Genomic DNA, 19,684 nt, shown 5'->3' with positions numbered 1-19,684 from the left:
AGATTTTCTTTCTCTCTCTTTTCTCACTACCCTAGGACTGTGGTTTAAACTAGGTGCGAGAAACTATAAAGTACTGTATGAAACTTATAGCTTAACTAGTTAAACTAATGAATATAACTATGAATAATCATTGAATAACGACTTTAACTAATTAAATAAATAAAATAAAGCTCGACTATGATATGGCAGAGCAGGTTGTGTGTTTGGACTGCAGTATGTGGGAGTTTGTGGACAGCAAGACTGTCCTGACCAAACACATCGACAGGAGCTATCTCCATCTCGAATCTCTCCGGCTCAGAATTATTGAGCTGGAGTGTGAGTTGGAGATATTCTGACACATAAGGGACGGGAGGAATGTCTAGACAGTTTTATCCCGAATACAATCACACCCCAGAGGAAAGCACAGGTTCAGGAAAGGGAAGGTATGACTGTTAGGGAGCTGGGTAGCGGAGATTTAGGAGAGGTTGAGAAAGAGGCCCCACAGACACTGGTCCTGTCCAACAGGTATGATGTATTCGCTACCTGTGAGGACAAGGAGAAAGACTTCAGGGAGGGCAGCCACAATGAAGACCAAGGCACTGTGGCTCAGAAGGCTGTCCAAGGGGGGAGAAGAGCAGAATAGGAATGTGGTAGTGATAGGGGACTCTATAATTAAGGGGATAGATAACATCCTCTGCATGAAAATCCTGAAGGGTGTGTTGCCTACCCGGTGCTAGGATAAGAGATATCTCACGGCAGCTGAAGAGGAACTTGAAAAGGGAGGGGGCAAATCCAGTTGTCATGGTCCATGTTGGAACAAACGACATAGGTCAGAACAGGGAGGAGGTCCTGCTGAAAGAGTATCAGGAGTTAGGTTCTAAATTAAAAAGCAGGACCTCGAGGGTAATAATCTCAGGATTACTGCCTGAGCTACGTGCAAATTGGCATATAAACAGACAGGTCAGGAGAATTAACACTTGGCTAAAGAACTGGTGTGGGAAGAAGGGGTTCCTTTTCATGGGACACTAGCACCAGTTCTGGGACAGGAAGGAGCTGTACTGATGGGACAGGCTTCACCTGAACCAGGATGAGACCCGTGTCCTAGCAGAAAAGATAAATAGGGAGGTGGAAAAAGCTTTAAACTAGATATATGGGAAAGGGATCTACAAGAAACGTAAGCATCCTAAATATAAATCAAGCTGGAAAAGAGAGCATAGGAAAGAATAAAGTAAGGGAGGACATTGATGGCAAGGAAATAAATAGTTATAGAGGAGTCTAAAAAGATGCTTAAACATAAATTGAGAGGAAATCCTATTCAAAATGAGTTAAACTGTCTGTACAACAATACACACAGTATCCATAATAAAACAGGGGAGCTGAAGGCAATCATGCATTGCAAGAAACCAGACATATCAGGGATTACTGAGACATGGCTACAGAAAAACCAGGACTGAGAATTAAACATTGCAGGGTATAACATATTTAGAAAAGATAGAGAGGGAAAAAGGGGAGGTGGAGTAGCTGTACTTATTAGGCATAATGACAATAGAAAAAAGTGACGCAGCTATCAGCAAGACAAAAATAGAACGCATATGGATAGAAATAAAAGATAATAAAGGATCAATCACACTAATAGGTGTAGTCGGCAGACCACCTAATAGTAGAAGAGAGGTGAAGGAAGAAATATGCAGACAAATTAAGGAAATTAGTAAAAAAACATAGAATAATAATCATGAGGGATTTTGACTACCCTAATATTAATTGGACAGGTAAAAGGGATAAGGGAATAGAGTTCATACATTGTGTACGGGACACTTTTCTAACCCAATATGTAAAAAGCCCAACAAGAGAGGATTCGCTATTGGATCGAGTAATGTGGAGCAAACCACAGCAGATAAGAAAAGCAAAAGTACGGGAACATCTAGGCAATAGTGACCATAATATAATATGCTTTAAGATGCTAATTGAGGAGGACATAAGTATGACAAAAACCAGAGTAATAGATTGGAGAAAAGCTGATTTTGAGGGGCTGAGAATAGAACTTGGGAAAATAAAATGGGCAACAATATTGGCAAACAGTGACATGGAACACCAATGGGAAACATTTAAAACAGTGTTCAACAAAGCGAAGGAATAACATATTCCACTAAAAGGAAAGAACAAACTAAATACTAATGAGGCTCCATGGATGAATAAAGCTATGAGGGAACAATTGAGGGCAAGGAAAGAGGCATACATTAAATACATAGACAGCAGGGAGTGCATGATAAGGGAGAAAACGAAGAGATTAGGAGCAAAGTCAAAACAACAATTAGGAAGGCAAAGAGAAACTACTACATTAAATTATTAAGGAACATAAAACAACATAGTAAAATATTTTACAGGTACATCAATAAAAAAGGGCCATTAAAGGATATACAGGTAATAATAGAGAGATGGCAGAAATATTAAATAATTATTCTGCTTCAATATTTACCAGGATGATAGAACAGGTGGACATGACACTGGATGATGAGATTAGTAATGAGATTAGTACGTTTAAAATAAAAAGAGGGAATATATTAAATAAACTAATCAAACTCAAAGAGGATAAAACTCCTGGTCCGGATGGATTGCATCCACGTATTTTAAAATAATCTAGGGAAGAGATAACAGAGGCATTACTACAGATATTTAATAATTCATTAGAAAAAGGCGTAGTGCCAGAGGACTGGCGGATAGCTAACGTAATACCTATATTTAAGAAGGGGGATAGAACATATCTGATGAATTATAGACCAGTCAGCTTAACATCAGTGGTAGGAAAAATAATGGAATCCCTACTAAAGGAGAAAGTAGAACATCTAATAGCCAAAAATATAATAATGAATAGTCAGCATAGATTTCAAAAAGGAAAATCTTGCCAGACCAACCTCCATTGAATTTTTTGAAGAGGTAGCAGAGAGAGTAGACAATGGTAATGCAGTAGATGTAATTTATCTAGATTTTCAAAAGGCCTTAGATAAGATACCCCATAATAAACTGAATAACAAGGTCAGAGAATGCAGAGTCAGGAGACAAGTTGCAGAATGGATAGCTAGCTGGCTTCAAGAAAGAAAGCAGACAGTAGCAGTGAAAGGTAGCCATTCACAGTGGCAGAAGGTGGCTACTGATGATTCACAAGGATCAGTGTTGGGACCACAGTTGTTCACAATTCTATTAACGATTTAGACTTTGGAATTAAAAACATAAGTTTTAAATTTGGGGATGACACCAAATTGGGGATAGTCAATACTGATGAGGACTGCAACAAATTACAGGGGGACATTAATAAACTTTCAGTATGGGCATATAACTGGCAAATTAAGTTCAGCACAGAGGTATTACATTTTGGTAGGAAGAATAGGGAGGTCACTTATTACTTGGAGGGTGAGAGTCTATGTGGGGTAGAGGAACAAAGGGATCTCAGAGTACAAATACACAAATCACTAAGGGTTAGCAAGGCTGTAAAAAAAGCAAACCAAGCACTAGGGTTTATTTCTAGAGGTATAGAATTGAAAATTAGGGAAGTTGTGCTAAACCTGTATCGAGCCTTGGTTAGAGTACTGCGTACAGTTCTGGTCACCATATTATAAAAAGATTATAGGGACACTGGAGAGGGTGCAGAGAAGATTTACAAGGATAATACCAGAAATGTGAGGGTACACATATCAGGAAAGGATGAACAGGCTGGATCTCTTTTCTCTTGGAAAAAAGGCTGAGGGGTGACCTAATAGAGGTCTTTAAAATTATGAAAGGTTTTGATAGAGTGGAAACAGAGAATGTTTCCACTTGTGGGGAAGAGCATAACTCGATATAAGATAGTCACCAAGAAATCCAATAGGGAATTCAGAAGAAACTTCTTTACCCAGAGAGTGATGAGGGAGTGATTGAAGTGAATAGTATAGATGCACTTAAAGGGAGGCTAGACAAGCATTTCCCGTTGGGAACCTAGCAACAGCTTTCAGAGCATCATGTTTGCTCACAGATGGTTCGATTGTGAATTTCAGCTTGGTATTAACTCTGGCATCCATTGCAGCTAGCTCCAAAGGACTGGAGGAAAAGGATTTGGCTGACTCTAGCAGATCAGTACTTGCACAGTATCTCAATCGACTGGGAGAAGACTATGCGTTTTGCTTTTAACGATAGGAGCAACCCTGATGATAATTCCATGGGCATTCAAATTGTAAAGGTAATGCCCAATCTAACTGCTTCTGTTATGGCAAATCTTTAGCTTTCCTTTCCCCAGTGCTGCAGAACTGTGTGCGTGTGCGTTAGTAATTTTCAGGGCCCAGAAGAGCTGAGGGCCCAGGGGCAGCATGGGCCAGCCCATACTGTGACTAGGTCCGTGCAGCAGAGCTGGTCTCCAGTCGTCTTGGTTAATCCTTGCCACTGGAGCCAGACCTAGCTCTGTCAAGCCCGTTAGGTGGCTGGTGTGCAACGACCACCACATGTTAAAAAAATATCCACGCACAGGCATCTTCCACCCTTCAAGATATAGTTCGGGATCTGGAATATTAGGTCCTTCATTGAAACACCTGTGAACTCATTCCTTTTCGGCATGGAAGCAAGTCATCCTTGTTTCAAGGGGACTGCCTATGATGATGATGATGATGATATGAGACAAGCATATGAGAGAGAAGGGAACAGAGGGTTACGCTGATGGATTTAGATGAAAAAAGACGGGAGGAGGCTCGAGTGGAGCATAAACGCCGGCATGGACTGGTTGGGCCGAATGGCCTCTGTGTCGTATATCCTATGTAATCCTATGTAATCTTTGCCTCTGTTGTTGTCTCTATTTTTGTGTTTCTGTTCGTGACCTAATTTTTGTCTGAGAATCATTGATTTCTGTGTCATTGTGCCTATCTATATTTTATGGATGTTTACGTGTTGCTTAACTTTTCTATCCATGTCTCTTCATTGTGGTGCATCTTTTTGGGTGGGTCCCCTGAAGCCCCTCATTCTTTCTCTATCACAATCTCTCTTTTACTGGCCACAATCAGTTTATTTGTTCTACACTTTGTCTCTCTCTCTCTCTCTCTGTACCCCAAACTCTGCTTCTTCCCCCATCTCTCTGTAGCCCCAATATGTTTGTCCCTCTATGTCACTATTGAGTAAGTTGATCATAATTTTAGAGAGGGGCAATGGCATGAACCAAAAGCCTGACAACAGGCCTTAGATCATCATTGTTCACACATTTGCTCATTGTTCACACATTTGCAGGCTTTAAAAGGTTATTAGGAGGACAGGGGTACTTTTTAATTTATTTTTGGGACATATGCAACTCTGGTAAGACAATTGTAATGTCTGTAAGCTTGTAATGTTTGTAGCTCCACACTGTGGATGTGGACGTATTGTGTACTGCAACTACAGAGTTAATAAATTAAACAGAGCAGAAGGTTCCGGAAACTTCCGAGAGCTGCCTGCCATGTTAGAAGGCTGTGTGTGCTTGTGCTCTGTGAATATATCACAACAATGAAAAATAATTTTATCCCTCAGAGTTAACATAAGATGGCTTTTATGAGGAAATACCATTTTGGTTCAGCAATTATCTTTGGTTGGGAGATTGATGTTAATGTGCAATGTTGGGGTCACACCTTATTTCCATTACATTTACCCTGATGCTGACACAGAATAGAGAGCAGAAAGGTTCTCCATTCAAAATTCAAAAAAGACTTACTTTAAACAATGCACCAGAGGATTTGCTGATAACTCCCTTCAGTTTAGTGATCACTTTTTCTGGAGATAGTATTTGAAAATTTTCAGGCGAAATAAATGTACGTTTTGAGCCAGGCTTCCCTGCCTTGTCCCCAGTGCCCTCAATGGCTTTCAAGAAATCTGAATAAGAAAATCTGCAATTGTGCATTGGGATTTCCAACCTAGGGTGGGCAGGGAGAAACACAAGCAATTAAAAAATGAAGGCAATAGTATTTCAACACAACAGGACTCAGACAATGTGATAAATCATTTAACATTTTCCAGCACACACTGAATAGTACTCTTTTAGCCTGCTGTACATTATTTAATATTTGGTTAATCATATTCATTAAGTTTGCATAAGTATCTATTATCTTGTGTTTTGCAATATTAAATGCAATTTACTATTCACATCCAAGTACTTTAACAGATGAGAGAGTAAAAGACAATGAACTCTTGCAGCTTGAGTGATGGCCAGTAAATACATGTAATTCTGTCACTCAGCCACTATTTCACCATGTCCCTGATACAAACAGGGGCATTACAGTACTGAGGCACTCAGCTCCTCAGGTAAATAGTTCAGTACAAATTGAACGGTATTTAATACACACTTCAATATTCCTGAAATCAGTGGAGCTTTTAAAGTGGTAAGTAGAGATGATTGAGTAATTAAGGTAATCGCACTTTAACACACTGTACCTGCATATCACTGAATAGTATCAGTCTCCTTGAAGCTTCCTGCTTTCCAACACAACTTTGTGCCATGTGCCAACTTATACATACTGGGACCGATTTTCCTGCCAGGAACGAAGGTGTCACAACTTTGGCACGGCAGGATTTCTGCTATCGCATCCCTTGACTCTAACTGATTTCCCAAGGTCAAGCTCATTAAATTAATTTTGGCAAACTTCTGGCAGGACTTCCAAGTGTACTGGGAGCCTGTCTTGAATAAGGTTGGGTCAGATCAGACCACCGAGATGCAGGTATATCTGCGTCTGCATATTCCTATGGATTTCCTCCTGGTTCTCTAGCTCCTTGAGGGCAAGAGGAATGCCCATCCTACCAGTGTACAGTGTTTAAAGTGACAGTAAAACTCCTTTGAATTGTAGAAAAACAGTAAGAAAGCAAGAAAAAAATAAAATGCAAACTATAAGATCTAAATAGAAAAAATAACAATGCACCAACCTAAATTCAACAAAAGTAACACAAGAAGGCACAAATAGTCACTCAGAAACTAGGTAAACACATCTTTAAGAAATTTATTCTCAAATGCCAAGAAGCGAGTTTGAAAATGTGCATGCTTTATACATTACACGTTTGGGGCAAAGCACAGACAATTCACAGGCTGGAAGTTTTCCTTATTTACATGATTTTTAAAAACTTAATGAGACTGACATACACCAGAATGAGTCTTCTGCAACACTAAGTAGCACATGTAGCGAGTTGGTCGTACCGCAGGGAAAGGGTCCACAGCCAGATAGGGAATGGAAGACCAACAGGAAGAGCAGTGCAAGGAAGGTAGTGCAGGGGTCCCCTGTGGTCATCACCCTGCAAAACAGATACACTGCTTTGGGTACTGTTGAGGGGGATGACTCATCAGGGGAGGGCAGCAGCAGCCAAGTTCATGGCACCGTGGCTGGCTCTATTGCACAGGAGGGCAGGAAAAAGAGTGGGAGAGCGATAGTGATAGGGGATTCAATTGTAAGGGGAATAGATAGGCGTTTCTGCAGCCGCAACCGAGACTCGAGGATGGTATGTTGCCTCCCTGGTGCAAGGGTCAAGGATGTCTCGGAGCGGGTGCAGGAAATTCTAAAAAGGGAGGGAGATCAGCCAGTTGTCGTGGTGCACATTGGTACCAACGACATAGGTAAAAAAAGGGATGAGGTCCTACGAAACGAATTTAAGGAGCTAGGAGCTAAATTAAAAAGTAGGACCTCAAAAGTAGTCATCTTGGGATTGCTACCAGTGCCACGTGATAGTCAGAGTAGGAATCGCAGGATAGCGCAGATGAATACGTGGCTTGAGCAGTGGTGCAGCAGGGAGGGATTCAAATTCCTGGGATATTGGAACCGGTTCTGGGGGAGGTGGGACCAGTACAAACCGGACGGTCTGCACCTGGGCAGGACAGGAACCAATGTCCCAGGGGGAGTGTTTGCTAGTGCTGTTGGGGAGGAGTTAAACTAATATGACAGGGGAATGGGAACCAATGCAGGGAGACAGAGGGAAACAAAAAGGAGGCAAAAGCAAAAGACAGAAAGGAGATGAGGAAAAGTGGAGGGCAGAGAAACCCAAGGCAAAGAACAAAAAGGGCCATTGTACAGCAAAATTCTAAAAGGACAAAGGGTGTTAAAAAAACAAGCCTGAAGGCTTTGTGTCTTAATGCAAGGAGTATCCGCAATAAGGTGGATGAATTAACTGTGCAAATAGATGTTAACAAATATTATGTGATTGGGATTACGGAGATGTGGCTCCAGGATGATCAGGGTTGGGAACTCAACATCCAGGGGTATTCAACATTCAGGAAGGATAGAATAAAAGGAAAAGGAGGTGGGGTAGCATTGCTGGTTAAGGAGGAGATTAAGGCAATAGTTAGGAAGGACATTAGCTTGGATGATGTGGAATCTATATGGGTAGAGCTGCAGAACACCAAAGGGCAAAAAACGTTAGTGGGAGTTGTGTACAGACCTCCAAACAGTAGTAGTGATGTTGGGGAGGGCATCAAACAGGAAATTAGGAGTGCATGCAATAAAGGTGCAGCAGTTATAATGGGTGACTTTAATATGCACATAGATTGGGCTAACCAAACTGGAAGCAATACGGTGGAGGAGGATTTCCTGGAGTGCATAAGGGATGGTTTTTTAGACCAATATGTCGAGGAACCAACTAGGGGGGAGGCCATCTTAGACTGGGTGTTGTGTAATGAGAGAGGATTAATTAGCAATCTCGTTGTGCGAGGCCCCTTGGGGAAGAGTGACATAATATGGTGGAATTCTGCATTAGGATGGAGAATGAAACAGTTAATTCAGAGACCATGGTCCAGAACTTAAAGAAGGGTAACTTTGAAGGTATGAGGCGTGAATTGGCTAGGATAGATTGGCGAATGATACTTAAGGGGTTGACTGTGGATGGGCAATGGCAGACATTTAGAGACCGCATGGATGAACGACAACAATTGTACATTCCTGTCTGGCGTAAAAATAAAAAAGGGAAGGTGGCTCAACCGTGGCTATCAAGGGAAATCAGGGATAGTATTAAAGCCAAGGAAGTGGCATACAAATTGGCCAGAAATAGCAGCGAACCCGGGGACTGTGAGAAATTTAGAACTCAGCAGAGGAGGACAAAGGGTTTGATTAGGGCAGGGAAAATGGAGTACGAGAAGAAGCTTGCAGGTAACATTAAGACGGATTGCAAAAGTTTCTATTGATATGTAAAGAGAAAAAGGTTAGTAAAGACAAACGTAGGTCCCCTGCAGTCAGAATCAGGGGAAGTCATAACGGGGAACAAAGAAATGGCGGACCAATTGAACAAGTACTTTGGTTCGGTATTCACTAAGGAGGACACAAACAACCTTCCGGATATAAAAGGGGTCGGAGGGTCTAGTCAGGAGGAGGAACTGAGGGAAATCCTTATTAGTCGGGAAATTGTGTTGGGGAAATTGATGGGATTGAAGGCCGATAATCCCCAGGGCCTGATGGACTGCATCCCAGAGTACTTAAGGAGGTGGCCTTGGAAATAGTGGATGCATTGACAGTCATTTTCCAACATTCCATTGACTCTGGATCAGTTCCTATGGAGTGGAGGGTAGCCAATGTAACCTCACTTTTTAAAAAAGGAGGGAGAGAGTTAACAGGGAATGTCAGCCTGACATCGGTAGTGGGTAAAATGATGGAATCAATTATTAAGGATGTCATAGCAGTGCATTTGGAAAGAGGTGACATGATAGGTCCAAGTCAGCATGGATTTGTGAAAGGGAAATCATGCTTGACAAATCTTCTGGAATTTTTTGAGGATGTTTCCAGTAGAGTGGACAAGGGAGAAGCAGTTGATGTGGTATATTTGGACTTTCAGAAGGCTTTCGACAAGGTCCCACACAAGAGATTAATGTGCAAAGTTAAAGCACATGGGATTGGGGGTAGTGTGCTGACATGGATTGAGAACTGGTTGTCAGACAGGAAGCAAAGAGTAGGAGTAAATGGGGACTTTTCAGAATGGCAGGCAGTGACTAGTGGGGTACCGCAAGGTTCTGTGCTGGGGCCCCAGCTGTTTACACTGTACATTAATGATTTAGACGAGGGGATTAAATGTAGTATCTCCAAATTTGCGGATGACACTAAGTTAGGTGGCAGTGTGAGCTGCGAGGAGGATGCTATGAGGCTGCAGAGCGACTTGGATAGGTTAGGTGAGTGGGCAAATGCATGGCAGATGAAGTATAATGTGGATAAATGTGAGGTTATCCACTTTGGTGGTAAAAACAGAGAGACAGACTATTATCTGAAAGGTGACAGATTAGGAAAAGGGGAGGTGCAAAGAGACCTAGGTGTCATGGTACATCTGTAATTGAAGGTTGGCATGCAGGTTCAGCAGGCGGTTAAGAAAGCAAATGGCATGTTGGCCTTCATAGCAAGGGGATTTGAGTACAGGGGCAGGGAGGTGTTGCTACAGTTGTACAGGGCATTGGTGAGGCCACACCTGGAGTATTGTGTACTGTTTTGGTCTCCTAACCTGAGGAAGGACATTCTTGCTATTGAGGGAGTGCAGCGAAGGTTCACCAGACTGATTCCTGGGATGGTGGGACTGACCTATCAAGAAAGACTGGATCAACTGGGCTTGTATTCACTGGAGTTCAGAAGAATGAGAGGGGACCTCATAGAAACGTTTAAAATTCTGACGGGGTTAGACAGGTTAGATGCAGGAAGAATGTTCCTAATGTTGGGGAAGTCCAGAACCAGGGGACACAGTCTAAGGATAAGGGGTAAGCCATTTAGGACCGAGATGAGGAGGAACTTCTTCACCCAGAGAGTGGTGAACCTGTGGAATTCTCTACCACAGAAAGTTGTTGAGGCCAATTCACTAAATATATTCAAAAAGGAGTTAGATGAAGTCCTTACTACTCGGGGGATCAAGGGGTATGGCGAGAAAGCAGGAATGGGGTACTGAAGTTGCATGTTCAGCCATAAACTCATTGAATGGCGGTGCAGGCTAGAAGTGCCGAATGGCCTACTCCTGCACCTATTTTCTATGTTTCTATGTTTCTAATACGACCCACAAAGAAAGAAATTGACACACAAACCCAATCCAAAGTAATCACAAAGTAATTTTCTGACCCCGATCCCTGTGTTGGGCACGCATATGTGCGACTGACATATACTGGTGGAAAATTTAGCCTAGATATACATCACAGAACAACAGAAAATAGATTTATTTGCTGTCCATACAACATTGCACTAATCTGCCTGAATACACAGAGACAGTATGTTCACACATTACTGTATCAAGTGGAAGATCAACGCACCAGCTGGTTAAGGGCCTTCCATTCTAGCAGAATTCTGTCAGCCAGCAATAAAGCCATCTACAGGAAACCAGTTTCAACTTCATTCTAAGCTCCCCAATAAAGAACCATTTGTACAAGACTTTCTTTCCAAATAAGTTCATTAAATTTATCAATCGGTATTTCTTTGGCTGACTGCCTTGTGGAAAGGGTGCATTGCATTCTTATTGGGTGCCTGATATTCAACTATAATGTTTGTTCATACCTGACCAAGAGCTGTTTGAGCTGTTCTTCACCCAGGTGGTAGTTATGGTCCTTCAGCACTCTCTGGAAATCACTTACCGTCACACAGCCATCTTTACTTTTATCTAGTTTAGCAAAGGCCTCGTTAAAGGCTTTGTGGTGATCCCTGAATTTAGCTCTTATGGGTCAAACAGAAAAAAACACAGGTTAATGCATAACAATTAAATTCCATACTACTGCCTTGTTCATGCAGTTGTAAAACAAATGCAGTTAATAACTTGGGTTGCTTTCAACAGTAATAATTCCTGACAGTAATAACTCAGAAAGTTTTCTCTTACTGGATGGCAGACAATGCTTTCATTCACCTCTTGGGTCACAGGTCAGTTTAATTTGAAAAAGGACAATTGCTCATTTTACAACCATTTAGAAATGAATTAATTTTATTTTTATAAGAACATAAGAATTAGGAGCAGGAATAGGGCATTCAGCCCCTTGAGCCTGCTCCACCATTCAATAAGATCATGGCCACCTTCATGATCAACTCCACCTTCCTGCACTATCCCCATATCTCTTGATTCCCTTAATATTCAAAACTCTATCAATCTCTGTCTTGAATATATTCAACGACTGAGCATCCTGCTTCTCTGGAGTAGAGAATTCCAAAGATTCACCACCCTCTGAGTGAAGACATTTCTCCTCATCTCAGTCCTGAATGGTTGACCCCTTATTCTGAGACTGACCCCTGGTTCTAGACTCCCCAGCCATGGGAAACATCCTCCCTGCCTCTACCCTGTCAAGCCCTGTAAGAATTTTGTATGTTTTAATGAGATCACCTCTCATTCTTCTAAACTCTAGAGAATATACACCGAGTCCACTCAATCTCTCCTCATGGTGCAATCTCCACACCCCAGGAATAAACTTAACTGCACTCCCTCTATGGCAAGTACAGGTACAAAGTCCGGAATCCGGAATCCTCGGGACCGAGTCCATTCCAGTTTTGGGGTTTTACTGGATTTCAAACAAGAAAATTATTAGTCTGAAATCCGGAATCCTCGACTGAATCCGTGCCGGGTTTTGAGCGGCAAGGTGCAAAATCCGGCAAAACCCGAAATCTGGCACAGATTCCGTCGAGGATTCTGGATTTCAGACTTGATTTCCTTGTCTGAAATCTGGAATCCTCGACCAAATCTGTTTTTGGGTTTTGCCTCAAAAATGGCCGGTTTTTCCAGATTTCGGACAACACCATCAGCTATGTGCAAAATATATACGGTTTTCGGACAATTCCGGTTTTCAGAGTTCCGGATTTGGGATGTAGCACCTGTATATCTTCCTTAGGTAAGGAAATCAAAACGGTACAAAATATTCCAGGTGTGGTCTCACCAGGGCCCTATTGACTACACGGGCCTGGAACATCGTGGCCCCCCAGTGTGAGGACACCACTGCAGGTCAGGGACATAAAAGAGCATACCACTACAACTTCCAGCGTGAGCTGCTACAAGTGTGCGACAATTTCAAGGTGGGCTGACGTCATCAAAACCCAGGTCGCCGTTTGGAGCGAGGGCAGGAACATCGGCTGGGCCCAGGTACAGCGGAGGAGCGGGAAGGTTGGGGCGGAGGAGCGCTGAGAGATCGTGGCGGACGTGCGGCGAGTGATTGTGGCGGAGGTTCGGCAAATGTTTGATATGGCGATGCGGTGAGTGTTTGTGGTGGAGGAGCGGCGAGAGATCGTGGCAGGGGAGCAGTGAGAGATCGTGGCGGAGATGCGGTGAATGTTTTTGTGGCAGAGGAGCAGCGAGAGATTGTGGCAGAGGAGCGGTGAGGGATCATGGCGGAGGTGCGACGAATGAGGGTACGGGGCCCAGAAGAGCCGAGGGCCCAGGGACAGCACGGGCCAGCCCACACTGCGATATGTGTGCGCACTAGGCCTGTGCAGCAGAGCAGGTCTCCAGTCGTCCTGGTTAATCCTTCCCATTGGATAAAGGCCTAGCTCTGTCAAGACCGTGTGGTGGCTGATGTGCAACGGTCACCACACGTTAAAAAAATCCATGCACAGGCATCTTCCACCCCCTCAACTGGAGTTCAGGACTGGAATATCGGGTCCTTCATTGAAACATGTGAATTCATCTGAAAGCAAGTCATCCTTGTTTGAGGGACCGCCGATGATGATGATGATGATGATGATGATGATGACATCATTGCAGTAAGACATCTTTACTCTTATACTCAAATCCTCTTGTAATAAAGGCCAACATACTATTTGCTTTCTTCATTGCTTGCTGTACAGAGGGATGGGGAAGAACCGTGGATAAAACTAGTGAAAAGGAATGTGATTAGATATCAGCGGTTCAAGGAAAAGGACCACCATCTCAGGCACTAGAGGCGTGCAATAATTGCCGGCCTTGCCAGCGACGCCCACAGCCCGAAAATGAATCAAAAAGTGAGGGGGTGGGGTTTGTTGTGTCCTACGTGAGCAGAAATTGCACAACCCGAGAGTTGGGGTACATTTTGAGTACTAGTGGACACGGGGCTTCTAATCGCCTCTAGATGGGATGTTTACTGTAAGGCAAGCCTCCCATCCCGAGATTGCAAGACAGATTGATCAAGAGTCCCTGAGCAACTGAAGGTTTGATGATTGGTCGGTGAGAGTTCTGGGGCCACTGTCTTTGCCTGTGCCAATCTGGGTCCAACAATGTGGTGTTGGCACTTGGATTGCAGCAAGGAGTGCTAACAGATGAGTGAAATTTTTATTTGGTGTCTGCTTAAACTGTGAAGCCCCCCACCACCCCCTACTGCCCACCGCAGCAGTGTCACACTCGCCTCTGAGTCAGAAGGTTGTGGGTTCAAGTCCCACTCCAGGAACTTGAGCACATAAATCTTAGCTAACACTTCAGTGCAGTACCAAGTGAGTTCTTAGAAGAGCAAGGGAGTTATCCCTGGTGTCCTGGGCCAATATTTATTCCTCAATATATTAGCATGGATAGAAGATTGGCGAATGAACAGAAAACAGACACTAGGGATAAATGGTTCATTCTCAGGTTGGCAATCAGTAACCAGTGGAGTGCCGCAGGGATCAGTGCTGGGGCCCCAACTATTTACAATCTATATTAACGACTCGGAGGAAGGGACTGAGTGTAACATAGCCAAGTTTGCTGACGATACAAAGATGGGAGGAAAAGCAATGTGAGGAGGACACAAAAAATCTGTAAAAGGACATAGACAGGCTAAGTGAGTGGGCAAAAATTTGGCAGATGGAGTATAATGTTGGAAAGTGTGAGGTCATGGCCCTTTGGCAGAAAAAATCAAAGAGCAAGTTATTATTTAAATGGAGAAAGATTGCAAAATGTTGCACTACAGCGGGACCTGGGGGTACTTGTGCATGAAACACAAAAGGTTAGTATGCAGGTACAGCAAGTGATCAGGATGGCCAATGGAATCTTGGCCTTTATTGCAAAGGGGATGGAGTATAAAAGCAGGGAAGTCTTGCTACAGTTGTACAGGGTATTGGTGAGTCCACACCTGGAATAATGCGTGCAGTTTTGGTTTCCATAGTTACGATAGGATATACTTGCTTTGGAGGCTGTCATGTATGTTTGCTTGGGGTTACTAGCCACCAGGTGGCGCCACTGTCGGAGGCCATTGGGCTGTACGTATGTGTGTGCGGCCCAGGTATAAAAGGTGAGCCATTATGTAATGTAATCACTTTGGACCCTAATAAAGCAGAGCCAGGTTTGTACGTGTGTTAGTTTACAGTATTCAGTGAATCGAGTTATTACATACATAACATTTGGCGATGAGATAACTTAAGAACCTTTGCATGCAAAAATGAGCACAACTGGAATTCTGGAGAGATTCAGATTTTGCAGCTCGCTTGGACCAGTACTTCGTGGCCAACAAAATGGAGGAACCCACTGACGCAGTTAGGCACAGGGCGGTCTTCCACACGGTTTGCGGTCCGGAAATCTATGGACTCATAAAGAATCTTCTCTCGCCTGCAAACCCAACGGACAAGGACTATGAGGAATTGTGTGATCTGGTACGTGACCATCTCAAACCAGAAGAAGGCATCATCATCTCATGATATCGATTCTACACACGCACGTTCGTTCTGAGGGCCAGGATGTGTCAGAATTCATTGCCGATCTAAGACGTCTAGCTGGACCGTGTAAGTTCGAAAACGCGTTGGAAGACTTCTTTGTAATCGGCGTCTAAGTTCGAAAACACGTTGGGAGACTTCTTTGTAATCGGCATCAAATCAACCACAAGGTGATCCTGTGTAAGCTACTGGCAGCGGAGACGCTGGATTTGAGCAAGGCCATCATGATTGCCCAGGCATGCATGAAGACGGACAAAACCTTAAAGCAGATATCATTGAAAAATCGGAACTCGGCAAGTACTGTAAACAAGATTGCATCGTCGTTTCGGGGAGCTGCATATGGCAGGGCCTACTCGACTGCGTATGCGAAAACTGTGGCTGCCCAAAGTCCGCCAACGGAAATGAATCCGATTTCACCGTGTTGGCGTTGTGGGGGCAATCATCGGCCTCATCAGTGTCGGTTTAAACAGTACATTTGTAAAGGCTGTTCGAGACTGGGGCATCTCTAGCGCATGTGTTCGCAACTGAGCAAGTATGCTGCGACACACCATGTGGAGGATGATGACCAGTATAGAGGGATCCAGATATACAATCCGAGATACAACAGGAGGAAGTATATGGACTGTATTTGTTCCTAACAAAGAGCCAACCTATAATGATTAATGTGAAACTTAATGGTGTGCCTGTACCGATGGAATTGGACATGAGTGCGAGTCAATCAATAATGAGCCAGAGGACATTCAACAAGCTGTGGGATACTAAGGCTGTGAGGCCTAAGCTGAATCCAGTCAATGCCAAGTTGCATACGTACACTAAAGAACTCATAACGGTGATTGGCAGTGCAGTAGTCAAGGTGTCGTATGATGGTGCGGCTCATGATTTACCATTATGGATTGTTCCAGGCAATGGTCCAATGCTGTTCGGCAGGAATTGACTAGAAAAAATCAAATGGAATTGGAACGATATCAAAGCACTGTTGTCAGAGTATGATACTCCATGTGCAACTTGCTGAGCAAGTTCCGCTCGCTGTTTTGAACCAGGCATCGGCAATTTCATGGGAGCCAAGGTACAGAACCACGTGGACTCGGATGCAAGACCCATCCATCATAAAGCTCGGGCGGTTCTGTACATGATGAGGGAGAAGGTTGAAATCGAACTGGACAGACTCCAGCATGAAGGGGTCATATCACCGATCAAATTTAACGAATGGGCCAGCCCCATTGTTCCTGTGTTGAATAGTGATGGCACTATCAGGATTTGCGGAGACTACAAGGTTACGATCAACCGAGTTTCGAAACAGAATCAATACCCGTTACTGAAGGCTCATGACCTGTTTGCAACGCTAGCCGGGGGAAGTCGTTCACTAAACTGGATCTGACGTCGGCCTAAATGACACAGGAGCTGATCGAGATGTCTAACAAATGTGCATCAACATTCATAAAGGACTGTTTATCTACAAGTTTCCTTTCGGAATTCGCTCGGCTGCAGCCATATTTCAGAGGAACATGGAGAGTCTACTGAAGTCTGTCCCTAGAACTGTCGTGTTCCAAGATGACATCCTGGTCACGGGTCGTGACACAGTCGAATATCTGAACAACCTGGAAGAGGTTCTACATCATCTGGACAAAGTAGGACTCAGACTGAAATGTTCGAAGTGTGTCTTCATGGCACCGGAAGTTGAATTCCTGGGGAGGAAAATTGCTGCTGACGGCATCAGGCCTACGGACTCAACAACCAAGGCCATCAAAAATGCACCCAAGCCTCAGAATGTGACGAAGCTGCGTTCGTTCCTTGGTCTACTCAACTACTTCGGTAATTTCCTACCTAGATTGAGCACTTCACTAGAGCCACTGCACATGCTGCTAAGAAAAGGCGACAACTAGGTTTGGGGTGTGTCTCAAGATAAAGCTTTTGAGAAAGCTACTAATCTGCTTTGTTCTAACAAGCTGCTGGTACATTATGATCCGTGTAAGCGTCTAGTATTGGCCTGTGATGCTTCGTCATATGGAGTTGGTTGCATGCTCCAACAAGCTAATGAGCTGGATAAACTACAACCTATTGCGTAAGCTTCTAAACGTTTGTCAAAGGCGGAAAGAACCTACAGCATGGTTGAAAAAGAAGCATTAGTCTGTGTGTATGGGGTTAAAAAGATGCATCAGGACCTGTTTGATCTTCGGTTTGAACTGGAAACAGATCACAAGTCACTCATTTCACTGTTTTCAGAAAACAAAGGTATCGATACCAATCCAGAGGTGGGTGCTGACATTACCTGTCTATGATTATGTAATTCGCCATAGATCTGGCACCGAGAATTGTGCCGTTGCACTGAGCAGTCTGCCGTTGCCCACACGTCCGGAGGTGGAGACGCCACAACCTGCAGACCTACTATTAGTTATGGATGCTTTTGAAAGTGAAGGAACCCCTATCACGGCTCAACAAGTTAAGAGCTGGACCAGCCAGGACCCGATATTATCGGTTGTGAAACGTTGTGTCCTTAGTGGTGATTGGTTTGCCATACCCAAGAAAATGGGTGATGAGACCAAACCTTATAACCGTCGCAAAGACAAACTATCCATTCAGTCAGATTGTTTACTGTGGGATAATCGTGTTGTTATGCCTAAGAAAGGCAGAGAGAAATTTGTACATGATCTACATAGCACTCATCCCGGTATTGTCATGATGAAAGCCATTGCCAGGTCTCATGTATGGTGGCCTGGAATTGACTCTGATCTGGAATCATGTGCATAGAAACATAGAAACATAGAAAATAGGTGCAGGAGTAGACGATTCAGCCCTTTGAGCCTGCACCACCATTCAATATGATCATGGCTGATCGTTCACCTCAGTACCCCTTTCCCGCTTTCTTTCCATACCCCTTGATCCCTTTAGCCGTAAGGGCCATATCTAACTCCCCCTTGAATATATCCAATGAACTGGCATCAACAACTCTCTGCGGTAGGGAATTCCACAGGTTAACAACTCTGAGTGAAGAAGTTTCTCCTCATCTCAGTCCTAAATGGCCTACCCCTTATCCTAAGACTGTGTCCCCTGGTTCTGGACTTCCCCAACATCAGGAACATTCTTCCCGCATCTATCCTGTCCCGTCCCGTCAGAATCTTATACGTTTCTATGAGATCCCCTCTCATCCTTCGAAACTCCAGTGTATAAAGGCCCAGTTGATCCAGTCTCTCCTCATATATCAGTCCAGCCATCCCTGGAATCAGTCTGGTGAACCTTCGCTGCACTCCCTCAATAGCAAGAACGTCCTTCCTCAGATTAGGAGACCAAAACTGAACACAATATTCCACGTGAGGACTCACCAAGGCCCTGTACAATTGCAGTAAGACCTCCCTGCTCCTATACTCAAATCCCCTAGCTATGAAGGCCAACATGCCATTTGCCTTCTTCACCGCCTGCTGTGCCTGCATGCCAACTTTCAATGACTGATGAACCATGACACCCAGGTCTCGTTGCACCTCCCCTTTTCCTAATCTGCCACCATTCAGATAATATTCTGCCTTCGTTATTTTGCAACCAAAGTGGATAACCTCACATTTATCCATCAGTGCAACACTTGCATGCAGCTAAGTAAAGTACCAGCGGAATTCCGCTGAGTCTGTGGTCGTGGCCATCTAAACCATGGTCCAGGATCCACATCGACTTTGCAGGTCCCTTCCTGGGAAAGATGTTTTTAGTTGTGGTGGATGCATATTCCAAGTGGATAGAGTGTATAATCATGTCATCCAGTACATCCACAGCTACCATTGAGAGCCGTTGTGTCATGTTTGCCACTCATGGTCTGCCCGACATCGTTGTAAGCGACAACGGACGTTGCTTCACTAGTCTGGAGTTTCAAGAGTTCATGAAACTCAATGGTATCAAACATGTGAGGTCAGCACCATTCAAATCTGCATCTAATGGTCAAGCAGAGCGTGCTGTCCAACCCATCAAGCAGAGTATGAAATGTTTAACTCAAGGTTCACTGCAGACTCGCTTGTCATGTATATTGCTTAGTTACAAGACAAGACCCACACGCTTACCGAGGTCCCCCCTGCGAAACTATTGATGAAGAGAGGTCTCAAGACCAAGCTCTCTCTTGTCCACCCTGACTTGAACGATCACGTTAAATACAGACGTCAAAGTCAGCAGTGGTATCATGATCACGC

General features: G+C 43.8%; 1 protein-coding gene across 2 annotated transcripts in view; it reads right to left on the bottom strand.

Annotated features, from left to right (window-relative positions):
• The window catches only part of efcab6 (EF-hand calcium binding domain 6), a 190,580-nt gene that overhangs the window by 29,710 nt on the left and 141,186 nt on the right, over positions 1-19,684 (bottom strand). For both annotated transcript variants that reach the window (XM_070900566.1, XM_070900567.1), the window contains 2 exons: positions 11,448-11,603; positions 5,678-5,876 (listed from right to left, as the gene is read on the bottom strand). In XM_070900566.1, coding sequence (XP_070756667.1) covers positions 5,678-5,876; positions 11,448-11,603 — 355 coding nt within the window. The remainder of the gene's footprint in view (positions 1-5,677; positions 5,877-11,447; positions 11,604-19,684) is intronic.

The sequence above is a fragment of the Pristiophorus japonicus genome, chromosome 15 (assembly GCF_044704955.1).
Source record: "Pristiophorus japonicus isolate sPriJap1 chromosome 15, sPriJap1.hap1, whole genome shotgun sequence".
NCBI lineage: Eukaryota > Metazoa > Chordata > Chondrichthyes > Pristiophoridae > Pristiophorus > Pristiophorus japonicus.
This window is presented reverse-complemented; position numbering and strand designations above follow the sequence as displayed.